The sequence below is a fragment of the Arvicola amphibius genome, chromosome 5 (genome assembly GCF_903992535.2).
Source record: "Arvicola amphibius chromosome 5, mArvAmp1.2, whole genome shotgun sequence".
Classification (NCBI taxonomy): Eukaryota; Metazoa; Chordata; class Mammalia; order Rodentia; family Cricetidae; genus Arvicola; species Arvicola amphibius.
The window spans coordinates 92310589-92332648 of NC_052051.1; the positions used below are offsets into that span (position 1 = coordinate 92310589).

At 42.1% G+C, this 22060-nt stretch overlaps 1 protein-coding gene across 1 annotated transcript in view; it reads left to right on the plus strand.

The window, feature by feature from the left end:
• Cdh2 (cadherin 2) overlaps window positions 1-22060 on the plus strand; it is a 229489-nt gene that overhangs the window by 14868 nt on the left and 192561 nt on the right. The window contains 1 exon segment of the mRNA XM_038329948.2: window positions 21164-21275. Within this exon segment, the coding sequence (XP_038185876.1) occupies window positions 21164-21275 (112 nt within the window).

Consider the following 22060-nt stretch of genomic DNA (forward strand, 5'->3'; position numbering starts at 1 on the left):
TAGTTTCCTACCTTCTACAGGTATAACAGGATAAACACAAAAGTCTAAAGACTTGAGGCGATAACCTACATATGAGAGAAAACAGACAGCCATTATTAAATTCAGTCACACACACACGCACACACTTGCTCTCTCAGAGAGAGAGAGAGAGAGAGAGAGAGAGAGAGAGAGAGAGAGAGAACGGGAAGAAAGATAAAGAGGGAGAGAGAGAGAACATGAAAGAAAAAAGAGAACATGAAAGTAAGAGGGAGACCATTGAAAAGAAGAAAAATTTCAATAGGAAAGAAGGGGTGACATTAAGTACTGGGAGGTGAAAATGATTAAAATGGATCATAAATGTGTATAACACTGCAGCTGCTCAGTCCATGTCTGCGCTCTGGCTTTGACCCCTTGTTGAGAGAGTGGATGTGGGTAGCTTACAGGAGATTTCTATTTGTCAGTATGTCCATATCTAAGGGGGGGGAGTAATAAATGTTATTCATTATAAGCTTACTATGAAGAACATATGTGTGTACAAAGTAAGTGCTTTTATGTAGATTTTAGATTCTTGACTGAAGATTTTGCATCCTAGTCATTATTATGTTATATAAGCAAAATTAGTCAAGAGAAATGTAATTATTTGAGTAAGTTTGAACATTTAATTTGTGCATGGCTATGATCTATAGTATGATAAGCTAGTTAATTTATGGCTGTATATGGACAGCCTCCCACCAGCACGCCTAAGACTGCACTTGGAAATCAGAATCAAAAGGCATATCTCTTAATCAGCTTTAAATTTTAGCAGATGTTGGCTAGGCTGACAGACTTCCACCTCCATTATAATTAGAAGGCACACAAATGAGAGAGGATGATTCTATGATGGGACCCATGGGTGATCAGACAGGAGCCATTCTGTGGTCTCAGACCATCTCTTCTTTCTTTGATTTCTTTGAATGGGCCCATGCAATAAAACATGCATGTATATGCATGTGCATGTTTATATCTAGCTAGCCTGGTACAAGACATGAGTACTTATCTTTTGAGTACTTTTAACATGAGAACCCAAGAGAGGAGATGGTTGAACACCACCTTAAAATGCTGTTTGATGTGAGCACTGTTCCTGCGAAGAGTAAGGTGTGTTGTTCTCATTATCTGCCCATGGTTTATTGACAGTTATATTCAGGGCAGCTTGCATTAAACCTCAGTGCTATCATGTCATAACTGTATCTTGTTATTTTTCAGTAATTACCATGTCTTGCCTAGGGAATCATGTCATAATTGTAGCTTGATATTTTTCAGTAATTGTTATGTCCTACCTAGACACTAATCAGAGGAAATATATTAACTATATTAATTCATTGAATTGTCAGAAAAGTCACAAATTCTATATTAGAACATTAATACATGGAAAATTAAATGACATTGACACCTAACTTTTTTAAAAAAAAGTATTTGATGATCATTTCTTTTTAAAGATTGTTTTGCTAGCAAGTATGGTATGGCAAACAGGAATATATGACTACTACGTATGTACTTTATAGTTTATTTATTTTTGTGGGGTTGTGGGGGTGTAGGGGTGCCAGCTTCTATGACATGTGTGTGAGAAGTCAGAGGACAACCTGGGAGAGTATGTTCTCTGCTTCCACGATGTGAATTCGTGTGATCAACTGAAGTCCTTAGACTTGATAGATGGCAAGCACCTTTTCCTGCAGAGCCATTTTGCCAGTCTTACTTTTAGAAAGAAAGTTTATAAATATTTCAGTGGAACTACTAGCCAGGCTAAGGGAGAAGAGCTTCATTATTTCTCAGAATTATTTTCCCATTCCCTTTTTTCCAAAATATAAAACCCATCCTGATTTTTCTAGTATTTATTTATTGCTTTTTTTTTATAACATCCATCGTCTATGTATTCATTTGCTGGTTATGCTATGAGGCATCTATATATTTATATACATTGTTCAGCAGATATATAGATGTATTATGTATATAAAATGTAGTTTTCTGTGATTTGGTTTTCTGCTTATTATGTCAGCAAGATTCACTCAGTTGAGTTTTGTAGCTATAATTTGTTCATTTTCACTAATGTAGATCATTACATTACATGCTATGAATATGGTACAATTTACGTATTTGGTTTGTGGCTGATGGGCCAGAATATAGTTTCTGATTTTTTTTTAACTGCTGTCAGCACTCTTATTCATGCCACCTGGGCACGAACGCCAGAGATTCCCTAGGACTGTGTTTTCCCAACTTCAACTTACGTAAGAATCATTGGAAAGTTTGCTACAACGAACCCTACCCTTCTGATTCTGCAAGTCCTCAGCAGACCCTGAGGATTTGTATGCCTCGGAAGCTCTTGGGTGCTAGGCTGATGTTCTGCTCTGGAATTTGCATCTTGGAGAAGGGTTGCTGGGATGCAAGTGGCATGCATTCTTATTTTACCAGCTGCCTCGAGAGTGTTTTCCCAATGGCTCCAACAAGACATCTACACACATTTTCCCATCCTTTGTTTTAGGTCAATGTTGACATTTTAAGATCTGATTACTTGGGTATCGGTAACTCCTTTTGTTTAAATTTGAGTGTTTCTGGTTACGGTTGAGTTTCAGACTGTTCAACAATGGAGGAAGTTCAAGATGCCCCTCTCATTTGCTTGGCCTTGTTACTTGTCACATAGGTCTTGTAGGAAAATGTACTTGAGACTTTATTGAAAGTGAAGTCATGTGATTAAATCTAATGTTTGTAGAGTACTTACTGTGTGTCAGGTGGAGCACTTCACCTGAGCTGTTTCTTGTAATCCTTGTATCAATTCTTCCACAACCAGTACGCCTTGTTATCCTTATCTATCTTACAAACTTCAAACAGATCCTTGGTTTAACCTGTGAGCCTGAAGACCTTACTGCTATGAGGTGGTGGGTGGGGCTTGAATGGATCTGTGACTGTTTGGTAGCCACTTCAGGAGCGCCAAGGACATAGGCAATGCAGTAGACACAGTGGGATCAAGGTAAGTCTCTTGTGGACTTCGGAGATTTACCACCTGGATGGGGATTTGAACTTTAGAATGAGGACTTAAGGGATTTTGTTATTAAGGAGCAAATTTTGGCCATTTAGATGGGAAGATCTAAAAGACTGAGACAGACACAGGGTAGGTGACTTTTGAAATAGATATTTGTCACTTGCCAAGCTGCTCTTGGTGGTATCTTAAATAGATGTTAGTATTGGATGTGGGGCTGGCTGTCCTTTTGTTGGTTTTTCTTTTCTTCTGACATCCTACTGGCTTAGCCTCAGACTGAACTCACACAGTAACCTTGGGGGCATTGTAGCTTTCTGCTTCTAGTACTTAATTGCCCTAATAAATTGCTCAGTCCTGACTACCCTCTCTCAAGTCTTCAGCTTCACACCACCTCCTGAGAGTGTGGCTGTGATCTTGATGGTGATATAGTGATTTTTATGCAAGCTCACTCCCACTTTACAGTGCTGGGCTTGAACCCTGCTCCTCAACCAAAAAATAACCTTTAGATGGCCAACCTTGATCTTTGAGCATTTGGCAAGATTATAGGTAATTCTGATGTCCTTAGATGTCATAAAACATACTTCTCATCCATCTAAAAACCAAGTAAGACAAAGGAATCAGTAGCTGAAGGAAAAAGATACAACTTTTGTTACTGATAAACACTAGCTTAGGGAAGGTGAGTTAAATGTTTCAAATTAGCTGTCATCCATCTCCTACCACCTTTGACAATGTAGAATGAAGTTGATCTGCACACTGGGTGATGTGCCCTATAAGTTCAGCAGGATAATGGTATTGGCTCTGACCAACTATAGGCTGTTTCTCACAGAGAAGTGCTGAAGAAGGGACTGGAAGCTGGGATTCATGTGCCCACTTGATTAATCTAAACTTGCCAGAGAAGTACCGAGAATCCATAAATGTTATTGTAGGCAAAACTTCGCTCCATCCAAGAAGAGAATACAGGTTCTATGAAAATGGTTTCTGAGTATGTATTGATCATTAAGCCCGTGTCCTTAGCTATCCAGTGTGTGTTTGTGCAGAAGTATGGTGAGTCCCTGGGGCAAGTGGACATCAGTCAGTAGGCTCTTGCTCCCAGCTCTATTATGTCTCAGCAGGTCTATAGTTTCACTTTTTAGAGTCTACAGTGGTAGAAAGCAAAGGAGGCCCGGATCTTGGAGGAGTTATGCCCGGCAGAACTTTTCCCCAGAGCCAGGCTCTGTATTTCAAAGGCCACGGCAGTGAATATGTGATGTGTGGGAATGCGTGGAAGTGGACTGAGGAGAAGGTTCAGGTTTGAGTTTTCTTTATGGATGTGAGTCTCTCCGAGCTGAGCCTCTGATCTGCACTCCACAACCCTTGAACTAAACAGTGCATAGGTGTAGATGCAGACTCCATGGTATCAAACATACTAGATGAGAAGGAAAAACTAATGTAAAGTGGGGCCGCTGGACAATTCAGAACCTTTGGTGAAGGCGGCCGGATATCAAATGCCAGTGTTCTGAATGAAATCCTGGTATGCATGGGTAAGTACCCTCCTCCCTCTCCATGGCCCAGTTGCTAATCTTAACCTACCAGAGGGAATGGCTCCCAGGGGAGTTTCACTTTATAACTATACAACCAAAGGTCCTTTCCCTTTGAATTCCTGGATTGTGACAGCTAGTGCTGGCAGCAGTCTGGGCTCAGTCTGGTGGTGAACAAGTTACCCAGGGGTCAGGAGATCACAGCTTTCTGCCGCAAAGTCACCCCCTACACTATGCCACTCCTGGTATTGCTTTGGCCAAAACAGGCCACCTGCAAGGGTAGATTTCCCTTTCATTTGAAAAGGTCATTCAGATCATGTGGTTGGTGCTGACCCTTGAGCCTTTGGTCAAACCTTTAGAATCCAGGGTGTGCCCTCTGTGCCCCTGAATGTGGAGGGGAATCTGAGGCAAAGGCGGCCAGTTCTTTGTGTCTTTCCTTGGGCTGTCATGAATCATTTAAAGTGAGATACTTGCTAGGACTCTTGAGGTCACTGTCGTTTAAAAATAGCAAATATTGTACTGATTGCTAGACCTCAGGCAGAAGATACTGAAATGATCCAATCTTTGGTCCCTCTGTGGCTCCTACTTGCTCAGGCTGAGGCTCATGGGAACCCCTGGAAAACCCACATCTCCTATCATTGCCAAAGCCAAAGGCTAACAGTCTTTCCCCTAAGTGTACAGTGCTGGTTAAGGTCACTGTGCATCCTGGTTCCTTTCTGAGTCCCTTGGCCTGGTGCCATCTCCTGAGGTCAGCTGTTATTTTTTCTTGAAGCCCCCCCCCCCCCCGTCTCTCACAGCCACTTTGATGGACCACGTTGCGGTCACATATCAAGATCAAAACATTGTGTGGTTTATGAATTAAAGCTTCCCGTGTTGAAAGCCACCTGCCTAAGTACACAACCAGCCATGGCATAAAACAACCTGAAGACCACCAAGTTTAAATGTGTGCAGGGCTGGAAAAATGAACCTTTTACAGAAGACCAGGGTCCTCATGGGTGTTTTATTCCCTAACATTGACTTTTTTTTTTTTTTGGAGGGGTCAGTGTCCCAGTGTAGTTTACCAAATGCTTGAAGTCTTTGAAGTTGCCCAATAAAAAGGACCTCTCCTCGCTGCTGGATCATGAACCATGTTAAATGGAAGCCTGAGGAAAAGCAGCAGGGGTCCATAAGTGTAGAGTCAGAGGGCATGACCCTGACCCCTGGGCATATCTTCCTGCTAGAACTGACTCCCACAATGCCACAACTGCAGACATACTCCTCCCCTTCGTCCTGCAGAGGATCTCTGAGCTCCCTGCATGGAAAATGAGATCACTCTGCTTGTTTTCTGAGAGCTGGTGACTCCCAGGCGGGAGGGGTAGCAGGACAGGTTGGGCACCAGCTGCTCAGATTGTTCGTGCATATGCAGCCTTCAGGCGACTTCAGTTGTCCCTCTCTCCCCCACGGCATCAGTATACACAGTGTTTCGTCTCAGGATTCTGAGATACTTCAGGATCACTGTGTACTCCGGTGAGCTTTTATAATGCGGGTAATACATACCAGTGTTTGCTTTTGAGAAATTATCCCCAGAAAATTGGATGCTATTTATTAATCCATTAAAAACATTCAACTATTTGTCTATGTAACTTAAGTAATAATATAAAAAGGTACCTCTATTTTCCAAATTAGAAAAAAGAAAAAATTAGCCTCGTGCCTCTATGGGTTTTTTCCCCCATCACTGTAACGCCTGGCTCTGCTTTGTCCGTTTGTATACACCTGCATTTGTGCTGTCACGCAGCCTCTGAGGAAAGCCATCCGACTCTTAGGAGAAACTGGGAGTGATAATGACCGGTGAAGTGACTTCAGGAAAGCCCTTAGGCTCCTGTGATCCCCAGAAAGGATCTCAGAGGGTCCTCAGTGTCTCCAATGACTCGTCCAGGACCACACTTTGATATTGTCATGCAGGTCAAACTGACTTGTGGAGTGGGCAGAGCTGATGGCTGAGTTCCTAGAGTTTCTAGAAAAACAACATTCCATCTCTAGATCCCTTGCACTGAAACCACCCAAATACCAGGCTCACATCCTTTCTGACACCCGTGGGTGGAATCTCACACTAGATTGTTGGGTTGAAAGTGGAGCTGAGAAGCTTAGCTGGACGACATTTCCACCTGCAGACCCTGGCATTCACCCCTTTCCAGTGTGATAGCGTAGAACTCTGGGCTGGAGGCTGCTTCCAGAGCAAGTAAGAAAGGGCTTTGCACTCTATGGTTGCTGATGGTCCCCCTTTGTCGACTGCTACATTTCCCTGGAAGCTGTGCCTTGAAAGTTATTTTCATATAAAGAGTAATGTTATAGTAATGTGTTTATCTTATCAAGAATATAGAATTAGGTAAATCAGCACTATTGTCAGCTATTCAAATTAAATCAGAGCTAGGGGGATTGTAAATATGTGTAACCATCCTAAAAAGTGCCACTGTGGTGCAGGTTTGTGCATTGTACAGGAGGAGAAGGGACCCTGGAGGGCAGAAAGAGCAGGGATTAGTAGAGACACTGTCATTTGCTTCTCATGAGCGTCACCACTGGAGATCACAGAAGCCATGGCAGGCTGCGCTAATAATTTTCTGCATGTGTCTTTTATTCCCTACAAATGTTTGGAAGTAAGTAGAGCTTTGATTTTGAAAGAAGATTTTTTTTTTTAAGGTTCGGGGTAATCTTTTTCTCCTTTTGTTTCATGGTGAATAGAAGCATGGAAGCAATTTTATTGTTGTGTATCTTATACATACTATGTGAGCATTGCATCTTTTATCACATGTTTTGTTATTTACATATCCTACTTGAACAACATACCTTATTATCAATGCCCCATAATGAATCACGTATCATAAGTGAGTGCCATATTTTAGGAACTGTTAGTTATGGGAGTAGCATATTTCTTGGTCTAAGTTGATAAGGGTTTTAAATGGTTTTATTTAAGGATTTATTTATTTTATTTTACATATATGAATGTTTGGCCTACATGTGTTCGTATGCACACCATATGCCTGCCTGGTACCCCTGCATGTCAGAAGGCATAGGCTCCCTTAAAGCTAGAGTTCCAGATACTTGTGAAAGGTCATGTGTGTTCTGGGACTCAAACGCAGGTCTTCGGGAAGAGCACTAAATGCTCTTAACTGCTGAGCTATTTTCTGCCCCAGCAAGTTAAATTAGTGTTTCAGTATGTGTCACCATTACCTAGTGGATGTTTTGGGGGTTGGGAAATGGTGAAAAGCAATCCCCAAACTCTTTGGTGTTGCTGTGATTAGCATCCCTCTGCTAACTGATTAAATTGCATCGAAAGCTTCCTCTCAGTTTCCTTGCGGAAAAATACTACTACCAGTACCTACCCCATTGCCTTGATTTGTGGCCATAGTTAAGGTCTCAGGCTTGTAAGACATAATAGCCCACTTCCTGCCCCATGGTAAGCACTGAGTAGATATTGGCCTTCATTGATATTCAGTGTATTTAGTTGAATGAATTCCCAAGTTGATTATAAATTCAATCCAATGCCAAGTACCATGCTATTTGACATTTTAAACATTATATATAAGCATGTTGCTGTCTCTGGTGAGTGTAATGAGTTGATAGGGCAGAATCAATCTAAGCTGGGATTGACCATCTTTTCTGGAATTGCCTTAGGCACTTCTGAAACTCTTAATGGCAGCTTAATTCAACAGCAGCCTGTGCCATCATCTGATGATACGTTGAACTTTTACAGAAGCTGGCTAAATCTATAGATGCATTGTTGTTACCCATTCTATTAGCCGTGCAGTACGCTTAATGCTAAGCTCCAGCCTGGAGGCCTGTGGAGCCTTTTTCTGGGACTGCATAGATCCACTAGAATAATATCTGAGGTATATTATCTGCATCTTGTCCCAAGCCATGAAAGGCTCAGCTCTTGGCATGGTGACATTGTAAAAGCACATTTTGGTACAGTGAACCCAGACTTTCCTGGATTAAGCTATTATAGGGTAATGCTGACTACTGGTTGATAGCTCATTTTCTGTAGGGCTTGCAGCTTCCCGTGCCAATGCCAAAGTTCCTGTTTGATTCTACATTGTCCTTTTGTGATTAAAAGGAAGACATCAGAAGAAGACAGGCAGCAATAGTAGAGGTTTTCAAAGATGTCTCTTAATAATAAACTGTAGCAATGTAGGAAGTTAGGAGATGGCCACAGGAGGCCACGGACAGATGTTCCCTGCACCTGAGCTGCTGGAGAGCACCATGAAGGAAAAGAAAGAATAAATAATCACAAGATTCCTAGGGAGATAACTCAGTCCCTAAGGTATTGGTATACAAACACGAGGACACAAGTTTGATGTCTGGAACCCACATGAAAGCCTCAGCATGATAGTACACACTTGGTACACACATGTATTCCCGGTGCTGGGAGGTAGAGACAGGAGGATCCCTGAGTTTACTGGCCTGCCAGCATAACCTACTATGCAATTCCTGGCAAAAAGCAAGTTGGACAATTGTTATGGAATGTTTGTTTACATAGAAAAGATGTGTCTTTGACAGTGTGCCTTCTGATTGGTTTAATAAAGACCTGAATGACCAATATCTAGGCAGGAGGTATAGGAGGGACTTCCTGGCAGAGAAAGAGAGGGAGGGAGAAAACTGAGGTTTGCAGGAGATGCCAGGAATCATGGAGAGGAAACAGGAGGTGCAAGATTGAAGAGAGGTAGGGCCACATGATAGAAGATAAATTAATATAAATTGGTTAATTTTAGTTATAAGAGCTAGTTAGGTACAAGCCTAAGCTATAGGCCGAGCTTTCATAATTAATAAAAAGTCTCCATGTGAGCTAGTGGCCCCCCCAAAAAAATCTAACTACAGACAATGTGCTAAAGAACAGCACTTGAGGTTGGTTGACCTCTGACCTAGCCACACAAATGCATCAGTACACACAAAGGGAGCCTATGCAAAATGCTGGATGCTTCCTCAAAAATAGAACAGGACAAAACAAAAGCACTGACTTTGTTCAGCTGCACATTTTAAACCTGGTTCTAGAGATAGGAAATCTGAAGTGGCATCAGCAGCATTGCTGACACGGGGAGTATAAAGAGCATCAAGCACCCTTGCTTTTGAATAATCGTCTTTACAAAGCTCCCAACACCATGGATGAAATCCATGAAATATAAGGAATTTGGCAAATGCATTTGTATTCACATAAATTGGATTAACAAATAACACAAACTCAGTCATCCAGAATTTGTCTTTTAACAGTTCCATTATTCTATTATGCATCTATCAGATCACCTTAATGCAGTCTTCATTAATTGCTTTTATTTGCTTGCATAATTTGGAAGCTGCATAGTGAAAGTATTATCAGAGTCATGTCCCCACTCTCCGGTACCTCTCCCCACCTTTTAACCCTCAAACCACACACTGCAAAATATGTTTCCTTTCTCCTTTTTGTGAATTAAATCTTGGTTTTAGTCCCTTTGATTTCTCTACAGTCTTTCTGTATACTTTTAAATTTTGTTTTGTTTTGTTGCTGGATGGAACCCACAGCATTGTGCATATCAAGCCTGTACTGTACCTAGGGAACCTACCCCAGACCCTGTAGTTTGCTTTTAAACTGTGTCTGAAAGTCTCCAGTAACCGCTGCTGATTGCCCCGCGAGGCTTCCAATGGAGGAACTGGCTTGCTTTCAGTTGAATTGTTGTCTAATGGGGTCCCATGGAAATCCCCAAACAAACCTCTGAGGCTGTTCCTAAGGCAAGGGTTGCTCTCTGAGAACTGACAGCGGGGCACCATTGCTGATGTCTGTACCCACATGATTCAGTGAGAATGGAGAAGTCGAGCCGCTGCCTACATGTGTCCTTCACCCCTGCATTCTAGTCTTTTCAGTGCAGGAAGTCATGCTGCAGGCTGTAGTGGGGGGAGCTGCGGGCCGGCTTCTCGCCGCCCAGCTCCTGGCCATCCAGCTAGCTTTACCCAAAATAATTACACGGAAACTGTATTCTTTTAAACACTGTCTCGCCCTTAGTTTCAGCCTCTTTCTCACATCTTGACTAACCCATATCTAATAATCTGTGTAGCACCATGAAGTGGTGCCTTATCGTTTAGTTTCTAGCATACGTCCAACTTGGGCTGGAGCTTCATCGCATCTGGCATCTCTCTGAGGAGAGGCACGGTGGTCTGACTAACTTAGGAGAGGCGTAGCATCTGACTGATCCTTCTACTTCACTTCTTCTTCCTGTTCTGTCTACTCCACCCACCTAAGGGGCGGTCTATCAAATGGGCCAGGCAGTTTCTTTATTAGCCAATAAAATCAACTCAAACAGAAGACTCTCCCACATCAGCAGGCTGCTAAAAGGGAAACATGAACACTAACCCAGCCACAAAACCTTTGAGCTGTAATCTGTCCTGCCTACAAGATGTTCTGGGACAACGATGGCCCAGAGCTTGTGGGAGTAGCTGACCAATATCCAAGTTGATTTAAGGCCCACTGCACAAGAAGGAACCCATACCCAACACTGCTTAAGTAATCGAACCAGAGACTAGATAGCCCAGAGACCTAGGGTAAAACCAAACACTACTGGTCTAAAAAAATCAATAAAATTATCCCTAATGATACTCTGCCACATTCAAAGTTAGTGCCTAATGCGGTTGTGGTGGTTTGAATAGGAATGGCCCCCATAGACTCATGTGTTTGAATATGTGGCCCATAGGGAGTGGCACTGTTAGGAGGTGTGGCCTTGTTGGAGGAAGAGTGTTCCAGTTAGGGTGGCCTTTGAGGTCTCATATTCTAAAGCTATGCCCAGTGTGTTATACAGTTGTTTCTGCTGCCTGTAATTCAAGATATAGAACTCCCAGTCCTTTTCCAACACAGTGAAGATAATGGGCCAAACCTCTGCAACTGTAAGCCATTCCATTAAATGTTTTCTTTTCTATGAGTTGCTATGGTTATGGTGTCTCTTCACAGCAATAGGAACTCTAAGACACCAGTCATCATCAGAGAGGCTTGCTTCCTTGGTAGCAGATGGGAATAGATACAGAGACCCACAGCCAGACATGGAGAGAGAGAGAAAGTTTAAATGGGAGGCCTCCATCTCTCCCCTCAGAGCTCGGGGAATCCTGAGGAAGAGGAGGCAGAACTACTGTAAAAGCCAGAAGGAATGGAGTACACCAGTAAAACGGGCCCCTCGGAATCAACTAAGCGAGTAGCGTATGAGGTCACTGAGACTAAAGCAGCAATGAGGGTGTCTCTGTGAGTCTACGCTAGGTCCTCTGTGTGTATATGACAGCTGTTAGCTTAGTATTTATATGGGGCTCCTGACTGCGAGAACAAGTGCACCCCAGACTCGTGTCTGCTCTTGGGAGTCCTTTCATCCTCTTGGGTTGCTGAGCCTGTCTTTGATATGATTGTTTTTGCTTTACATATTATATTTTATTTTATCATGTTTGGTTGTTACCTCCTAGAATCCCTTTCTTTTGTAATGAGACAGAAAGGAGGTAGATCCCGGGGGGGGTGGGGGAGGGAGGAACTGGGATGTGTAGAGGGAGGTAAACTATAATCAGGATATATTGTATGTATAAAGAATCTATTTTCAAGCAAAGGAAAAAGTAAAATATTTCTCAATTTATACACATTTTATAGAACATATTTCATAGAACAAAGAGACTTCACAACACAAAAAAATAGTAACAAGATAACATTAGTTAACCTTGGCTTTGTAATATGCAATTATCTTTAATCTGTTTGTTGTTTTCTACTACACTCTTAAAAAGGGCAAAAGTTTAACTATTATTATTACTATTGCAGAGGAGGAAGCAGAATCATAGATGAACAACACTGGGAAATTGGAGGGTAGGGCTGAATTTCAGCCTTTATAGGTTTGAACAGCGCTTCAGTCAACGCAATGCAGATGACTGCTCTTAATTCTGTACAGTAGGGGAACACGTGTGCTTTCAGGAATGTCAGCTCATCCTCATGTGGTGACCTGCACAGTCTTCCGAATGGATTAGAATCACAGCAATCTGGTGGGCTGAAAAGGAAAATCGCAGCAAAGTATCCAGTTGATAAGGACTTATGATAACACACACTAGCTGTCTTCTTAGTTGGAGAGAAAATGTAGAGATTCTTCAAGGTATTGGCTTGCGTTCAGGTGTGAAACTTTTAGGCAATTCTGATAAATGATTGAGAATAAGACCGAGATGAGGTGACTGGAGAGTCAGTTCACCGCGTCTGCACAGAATATTTAAAAGCTTAGACTCAAGAGTGATGTAGGGAAAATTAGAAAGCAGATCCAGTGACCCAGCGGAGAGTAAAAACTGATCAGAACAGAAACTGGAAGCAGATTCGTGCTTTAAAGCTCATGGTATGGAGACAGTGGAGAAATTTAACAAGGTCGAAAAGCCACTGTGCTGTGAGTTGAGAATCAGACGAGAGAGACTGATGGTAGCAGGCAAGCCGAAGTCCTCAACACCTATTACACTCCTGCCATTGCAGACAAGGAGGTCGCTCTTCAGCCCAGGAAAAGTAGAACGAAGACTTGTAAGAGGAAATTGAAACTCTAGATAGGTGAGCTGATTGTGCGAGAGCGCAGAGCGGCACTAAATGAGTTCAGATCCTCTGACCAGCGTGGATTTTGCCCTGGTGGTGTGAGAGAACTGGCCAGCTGCTTGTCATTTTTGAACACTGGTGCAGAAGAGAGTCATTACAGGGCAGTGATGAAATGATGTCTCTATTAATAGCAAAACAACAGAATCAAGTAGGTGCCATTTTCAAACCAAATAATAGAGACGCTGGTATTTGGCCCCCCTCAAAGGACACCTGAGGAGAATCAGGTGAAGCAATAGTGTTCTATAAAACTTAGTCTGTTCTTGGAAGGGCAGCAATAGTATCTATGGACACTGTCCCTGGAATAATTTGACTCTTAATTTGGTGTTGCAGTCAATCAAGGCTGTTTGTACCTTGAGGGGGAATTCGTAATTTTAGTCTGTTATTGCGGAAGGTTTTTCAGGCCAGGCATTGTGATACACATCTTTAGCCCCAGAATTTGGGAGGCAGTGCCAGTCAGTGAATTCTAGGCCAACCTGGTCTAATAGTAAGTTCAAGGCCAGTTGTGGCTATATAGTGAGAACCTGTCTCAAAACAAAACTTTTTACAGTTATGTTTTAAGGAAGAGAAATGGGGCTTCTGATGATTTAGAGTGGGGAACCCTGATGGCTCCTTGGCCTTGAGAGGGAGGGAGGGGAGGTATGGGTGGAGGGAAGGGGAGGGAAGGGGGAGAAGGAGGGGAGGGAAGGGGGAGGAGGAGCGGAGGGAGGGGGGAGGAGGAGGGAAGGAGATGGAAGGAGATGGAAATTTTTAAATATAAAAAAAATAAACCATGAGAAAAAAAAAAAGAAAAAAAATGTCCCTAATAAGCTCATATATTTGAATATTTGGCCACCAGAGAATGGAACTGTGCAAGGGTTATAAGGATTAGGAGGTGTGGTGAAAGTGTGTCACTGGGGTTAGCTTTGAAGTTTCCAAAGCCCATGCCAGGCCCAGGCATATTCTCTCTCTCTCTCTCTCTCTCTCTCTCTCTCTCTCTCTCTCTCTCTCTCTCTCTCTCTCTCTCTCTCTCTCTCTGTCTCTCTCTCTCTGTCTCTCTCTCTCTCTCTGTGCCTGTGGATGAGGATGTAGCTCTCAACTACTTCTCCAACATCAAGTCTGCTGCCATGCTCCCCACCATGATGATAATGGATTAAACCTCTGAAACTGTAAACCAATCCCAGTTAAATGCTTTTGTTTGTAAGAGTTCTCCTTGTCATTGTGTCTCTGCACAGCAACAGAACGGTGCTGGGAATAAGTTACTGTGAGCTGAGGACTGAAGGAACAGATGAATGAATAAAAAAATTTACTTTAAAAAGATGAGGACCTGAGTTCAAATTCCCAGCACCCATATGAAAAATCTGGGATGGCTGCCCTCGTGTGTATAACCCTAAAACCGTTGGGTCCAGAAACAGGAGGATGAATGGGACTTCTTGGCTGCCAGCCTCGATCCAGGTTCATTGAAAGACCATGTTTCAAACAAGTAAGGAGAGTGATATAGGACAGGACACTCAGTGTCTTTCAGAAGCATTGGAATAGTACATGCATGTACAAGTGCACACACACACACACACACACACACAATTTTAAAAGGAATATCAATAAGAACATAAAATAATTGTTTCTTTTTTCCCCTTTCTTGTTGCTAAGTTATAAATCCTGAAGACCAGAACCAAAAGATAGTGAGTTGCCAGATGATTCTGGAACCAGCCACTTGTTCAATGCCCACTCACATTCTTTGAGGTTCTGTGGTACTGAGTCTTGGGTTACAAGAATCTGTAGTTAGACAAAGGTGCCAGATGGTGTGCCAAGTTGAACCAGCTTGGGAACTGCTGGGCCGTGTAATGGATAAAGCATGAGTCAGAGGCCTGGTAGTATTAATACCATTCCGCTCTGACTAACAGCTAATCCTCACCCCTGCCCTGTGAGTGGGTACTGTCTTTAGTACTCTCATTCTTCACATGGGGAACTAGAATTTTTAGTTTTAGGGGTTCGCATGTTATAGCAACTGGTGGGGTCACGAAATCAGGGAGTCTGGTGTACTGAAATTTCATGCTTCAGACATTCAGTGTTCAAGCATACATGAGTCAGCAAGGCAGAATAGTACCTGGACATCTGGCATGGTCTGTCTCCAGCATCCAAGTAGCATCTTCATCAAGATGTTGGAGATTCTCCTGATCATTTCTCCATGTATAAACCTGGGGTTATGTAGAAACCAGCTGGAATGATTAGATCCTTGAGATCTAATTCTGGAGTGTTCAATGTAAAAGCAAACTACTCCTGGTGGTCCAAACTTAGCCTTCGAGGCACTAGAAGGAGAAGCAGGACTTCTGTCGGTGTGCTGGGCTACAAGCTCAGCACAAATCACTGGGGCTTTTGTTCTCCTGTATCTTTTCCTGGGGCTGGCTGTTCTTTCCCACTTTTTCCTGGCAAATTTTTAATCATTTTTCAAGTCAAGGCCTAAATGTCACTTGAGCTATGGAGTCCTCTTCGGCTTCCATGGGTAGATTTATCATCCCATTCTGTCTGAGTCTTTAGCCCTTTCTCCCTGACATTATAATTTTGTGATTTTCTTTCCAGTTTGTGCTGCCATGTTCAAAGGCAATTAGTTGGAAACGGGAGTAAAGTCATCTCTTCCGCCCCTGAAGGCCCTGCTCTCACTAAGCCCTGTTGATTTTAATTCACTGAATGTTGATCAAATTTGCCCATTCTCGATGCCCAGGCCTAATTTAGGTCTGTTTGCTAAGGTGTCTCCCTACCTACCCCCATTTCCCAGGAAGCAATTTGGAAAGTTCTCTATCAGATAGTTTGCCAGTGGACTCCTGGTCCCCAACACCCCCTTCCTTGGCCCAGCCAGTAAGATAACCCCAGGCTCCCAGCCATCTACGTTTTGACCCTGTGTAACTCTCCAGCTTCAACTCTTGACTTCCTGCCCCTTTGCGTGGTCCGCACGACAGGGAGCTAATTGTCATTCCCTAGGCATGTGCAGTTTCTTGCTGTCTCATTTCAGCTCAGACAGTGAGCTCCTGCTTTAGCCTCCCTGCCAGGCCCCGCTGCTTTATTACACCAGGCTTCTTTTGGGGAGTCCACAGGACCCCAGGAGCCTCCTATTCCCCAGGGCTCAGCACTTCTGTGCTTCCTCCTTGAAGCTTTGTGCTCCTAAGCCTGAGTCTCATTCTGTTTTCAGTGGCAAATGAACACTCAGAACAAGCTTTCCAAAGGGTCTAAGTGATTTTTTTTGTAATTGGAAAAGCAGCAGAGTTAGAATTCTACCACTTCCGGTGTGTGGAAGTATGAGCTTGGGTATTCCACTTCCTGTGAGAACTCATTTGCTCATTTGTAAAATCTTGATATTCTTCCCACCCCAGAGAGGCTTACAGAGAATCAAGTGAGATAGCAAGGCCTTCTAAAACTTAACAGTACCCCAAGGATCTGTAGCTGATAGTTCTGTGTTTTGCCATGGTCAAGAATGATTCTCTATTTCTCCATGTGCTCATACTGAAAATCAACGTCTTGTATCCACTGATAGGTTTCGCTGGAATTAATGTCATGTCGTTTATTCATTTGCCAAATGTCTAGCTGCTTTTGAGTCTGAGCAGCAAAGTGGAAGACTTGCAGCAGATCCTGCAGAGCCTAAATGCCTGCTGTTTGACCTGTACAGAGAAAAGCCTGCTTGCACAGGCACTGCTCATGCACATGCAGTTCACAAGAATGCGTGCAGTACACAGCCCCTGTCAGGCATGCACAGGAAGCTGGGGCAAGAATTCCTGTTCCTGCATCTGATTTTCAGCGTTTCATCTTGGACCTAGTAGAGTGGTCACTTAGGGATGGGATGAGGAAGGTGTCCCAACAAGATTTTAATGGACTGTTTGAGATCATGGGCATCATGCATGGCAATGTGAAGGGTAGGTAGACACACCTTTCTTGTGGGTTACTGTGTAACATACAACTCTGGTGGGTTGTATATTTTCGTTTGTTTGTTTGTTTGGTATTTGGTTAAATATTCCATTATGAATCCTGTCTTGGTTGTGACACTGTGTTTGGCAGCGTTGTTAGTAATTCTCCCTCTAGAAACCAGCATCCCCACCAAACTATGACAACCAAAAATATGTGATGAGACGTTATTGAATGTTCAATGAGGTAAAAACACGAATGTCAGACATTCCATCTTATAAATATGGGTCATGGGTTATATCAGAGAACCTCCCACATGCTCACGTTGTTTCTGGTAATGCAAGAGACCTCAGAAGTAGATTCACCTTGACAGGGCAGTTCCTGCGTGCCAACAAGTTAGTCCCCACAAGTCTCAAAGCTGATAACAGCCAGCCTGAACCTGGGAGCATATAGTTAAACTGGGGATTTACTAACCTAGAACTTGACCCAGCCTGAGCCTGGGAGAATATAGTTAAACTGGGGATTTACTAACCTAGAGCTTGACCCAGCCTGAGCCTAAGACAATGTAGTTAAATGGGATTTACTAACCAAGAACTTGAAATAAAAAAAGGCAAAATTTCTCTAGGAGATTATATTTATTTGAGTGTTGCCTGTTTGTTTAACATGTTAATTTTGATAGTTTGAACAGGAAAAGAATTATAACACACACACACACACACACACACACACACATATATAGTTATACATTGTATATAATTTTTGTAACAGGGATTTATATAGCCAACACTGACCTTGAACTTGCTCTGAAGTTGAGAAGATCTTTAACTCCTCATCTTCCTGCCTCTACCTCCCAAGTTCTGAAACTATGGTCAGGTACCACCATGTCCAACTTGATATAGATATATTAATAGGAGTATTAACTTGTATTAGTAGCATCATGCTTTTCTTGGATCCAGTTTTGTCTTAGGGAAGACTAATTAATTAGTTGCTTGAAGTGGACATAAAAAACTCAGTCATGCAGGGCTACCAGGTGTTTATTATGAGCAGTCAGGGTTTTTGCAAAATGCCCTTTATTCTAGGCAGCCAGGCACCCTTTGTAGCCGAGGAAGGTGTATAGAGAAAGACTAGGTAAAGTGTATCGGAGTGAAATTTTTGTTTTGATGGTAAGGAGACTAAACTATCAGCAGACAACATCCACTTATTCCTGATGGTCTTGAAGTATCTTTGTGATCTCCTCCCTATAAGTTTCGACCAAGGCATTATTGGTGCCAGTTCTTCTGCTTAGTTAAACACATTAATCTTGGAGTTGAAGCAAGTTACCCATTTGTTCAGTCTGTAGATTTCACCCATCATGGAGAGCCTCTCTGTGCAGCTGCACACTGACCCTCCCAGTGTCCAGACAAAAGAAAACTGCTCTTTCCTCTATGTCTTTCACAGTTTGTTTCTGTCTGCGTCCTCCCAGCTCGGTCCTGACAGCTCCACCATGTTTGAAAATTGTGCTAGGGGTGAAGAAGTCAGTCCTTAACATGGCAGTGGGACACAGGTTACTAGCACATCTGTCAGACTGGGGAGTTCTCTTTATTTGTTTTGATGAGCTAAATGTTAAAACCTTGCTTTTACCAAGTGCCTTCCCTGTATCAGGGTGCTTGTAACTTGGATCTCCAGGAAGCTAGTATTGTAATACCTTCCTGTGTCTCATACTCCACAACTATGGGAGACCTCTCTTCTTGCTTCTTAATTGGTTCAGGATTATGTATCTTTTATTATGAAATTGGTAGCAGGTGAACATTTGGAAATAATTCAGTGTATACCCACATGTCTTTGTCTTCACATCTTACTTTGCTGATTCACCTGCTTTACAAAAGAAATGAGTTACTACGGATCTATCCGTGCGTGTGTGTGTGCGTGCGTGTGTGTGTATGTGTGTGTGTGTTTGAAGACACCTGAGGAAAAAAAACCATCCCTGATGCATGCCCTCCCTGGAGGTGGCAGCTATCACAGCCTTGTCCCGTTCAAAATATTTATTTACTTGTATGTGTCCATAGCATTGACTGTCTTTGTGATTAAATTTTGGAAAAATGGAACAATAACCACATCTTTTGTTTGTTTTGTTTGTTTGTTTGTTTAAAGAGTCGCTCACACTCTCAGGTGTCAGTCTGCAGTTTTAATCTGGAATGCCACATAAATGTGTTTTTTGACTTACTCAAATTAATGCTTACCCTGAACTTGAACTGTAATTAAAATTCTCTTTCCACATTGTATATTATTTAAGTTCCTAAGTATTTTTGCCTGTGTTTGACATGTTGCCTATGGGACTACGTGTAGATCAGTTCCTTAGTTTTAATGTTGCTGGATATTTCTCTTTTTGGATTTTGGAAAACGCATTGGTCCATTTTCCTTTTGGTGGACATGAAAGGGCTACATAGATCCTGAGACATCAGCCATGTTTCCATGAACATCTCTCCGTACATGTACTAGGGCGCCCAGGAACAAGCGTCTCTGGGAACGGATTACAGTGTAGGAGGTAGCCATACTTATTCTCAGCAGACTTTGCCAAATTGTAGGCCCGTTTGTACACTCATCTCCGGTAAAGATTTTGGTCCCTTTGTGTCCCTGGTTGCATACATTCTTTTCTCACATATAATTGACTTGAAACCTGTCATGAATTGGTTCACTTTTGGTCTGTATCACTACAATACATATAACAAAAACAGCCAGGTGGAAGCAATAGTATGTATCCTGCTTTCCATAGCCTTGGGCAGGGTGTAATGTGAGTGTCATCTGTAGCTGAAGCTGGACTTCACAGCTGAAAGGAAGCAGAGAGAGGGGAAGGCCTGTCTGCTCTTCCCCTTTATGGCCTACACTCAGCATGGTTCTTCCCACTCAGCTGATTTCTTTAAATGTCCTCACAGATTCACCCCAAAGTGTGCTGCAGCCATCCCTTAGCTTACGCTACATTTCTGTCAGGATGACACTCAAAATCTACCTCCATAAGGCTAAACTACAATCTCTCTTGTGCTTCCTAATAATATTTTGAGATTAAATACTGCACAATATTTGGTACTCTTTAAGTTTGCTTTTTATTTCCTTAGACATGAAAAGAGCAAATCAGCTATTCGATGAGTGGCTGTTTGTAATGTCATTATGTCTAAATTTCATATGTGTAATTCAGGGATTCCTTTCATTAAGAAGCAGCATTTTATTGCTTCATTCAGACACCACGTGTTGTGAGTTCTGTCACTTTGGGTATAGGGATGGGGGGGGGCAATGACCATTTCTTTCTGATTTGTTCTGTCATGGAAGCCTATTCCTAACACTCTGGCTACTGAAAACCCCCCCTTTCATGTACTTTATGTATCCTTTTCCCCTCTGTGTTTGAACTTTCATTAGTGTAGGTTAGAGCTTCCTGTAGTTAATAGAGAATACTTTAAGGTATAAATATCCTGAGATTGGACCAGTGAAGCCAGAAGTGCAGTGCAAATGTTGATGATTAATTCAGCTACCCTTCGTGTGACTGAGTTTTAAGCATCCTTTGAGTAACTGAATATATTGATAGAAAGGAAGATGCAGAAAGACTCCTACAAGCTACTTAATTGAATCCATCTTTTTAAAATAAAGATGGTTTTTTAATAAAACCATGTCCTTTGAACATATATATATATGTACATATATATGAATAATATTGTTTGGTTTGACTTAGCATGTACTGTTTATTCTGCAGTAAGCTTATCATAACTTTTTCCATCAACAAAGCATTTTGAAACAAATTTCATGAAGAACTAGATGAGAATATAATATAAAACTATGTATACACTTGAATGTATACTTTTTCCATGAGTCCCCTCGTTACTATGGGTGATGTGTGGGCCACAGGGACTATTTGGCTGACTCCTACTCCCATGCCTGCTTGGTGCTTTTCATTCACAATGACCATTTTAATGGAAATGGCCAGTCCTTAGAAAAACCTGGAATGTGTATTATGCAGATTTTTTCAGAACTAGACAAGTGGGATTTGTTTCTTCAACTCCAATTATCTAAAGGATTAACCCTTTGCCCTCTACATTCTAATCTTAACCCTTCAGAAACAGAGGTTGTTTGTACAAGATAGTTGGAAAAAAAACCGGGGCTGGATGCCAAGTGGACTGTTTCTCTGCTGAAGGAGGCAGCAATCATCGCCTGCATTTTTCTCTTGTGTTCCAGGCGTCTGTGGAGGCTTCTGGTGAAATCGCATTATGCAAGACTGGATTTCCTGAAGACGTGTACAGTGCAGTCTTACCGAAGGATGTGCATGAAGGACAGCCTCTTCTCAATGGTAGTGTATTTAAAAGTTCTTGTCTTGTACAGAGTCTAGTGTGCTCTTCAGAAGCCCTCAGACTCACATCTGGGCCTAACAAGTGTGGCTGCTTCAGTCTCCATAGTGAGACTATAGGGACTTTACAGCATGGATTTCCCATGTTCATTGTTGGAAGGCTCCTCCTGGCCTTGTGAAATGCTCGTTTCTTCCTTGTTCAATTTGTACTAAGGAACTTCACACAACTGCTTTTCCTGCATATATTTTACTTAGTCTGAAGAATGAAACTCATCAGACATCTGATTCTAAGGGTCAAAAATTATTTTCTTGAATTTCAGAAAAGGACTCATAAATATTACTTGGATTAAAACATGCTCAATTTTAATATCTGGCAAAATTATAGTGAACAAATTTAATACGTAGACTCTCAGGTGGGAGCAGGAAATCTGTGTTTTTGTTATGACGCTGCTTATAGAAATTATTTGAAAGCTTGTCTATGTGAAGCATATGTGAATATGAAGTGTAGACTCATTTTCCATATGCCAACAAAGCTAGATCAAAATCAGAATATAACCTATCTAAAGCAAAATTTAAAACCACTCTTTTTAATTCCACTGGAAAACAAAATTTTGATTGGTATCCTTGTAGTATCGTCATGAACACATTTATCATTATGCAGTATGTTATTGGAATATGAAAGCAAGAATTGATCAGTCAGTCATATTTAAATTTCAATTCCCTGCAAATCTTGCACATCTCTGAGGCTGTGTGAGAGAGCTGCATTTAGAAAAATCTGTTAACCTCCA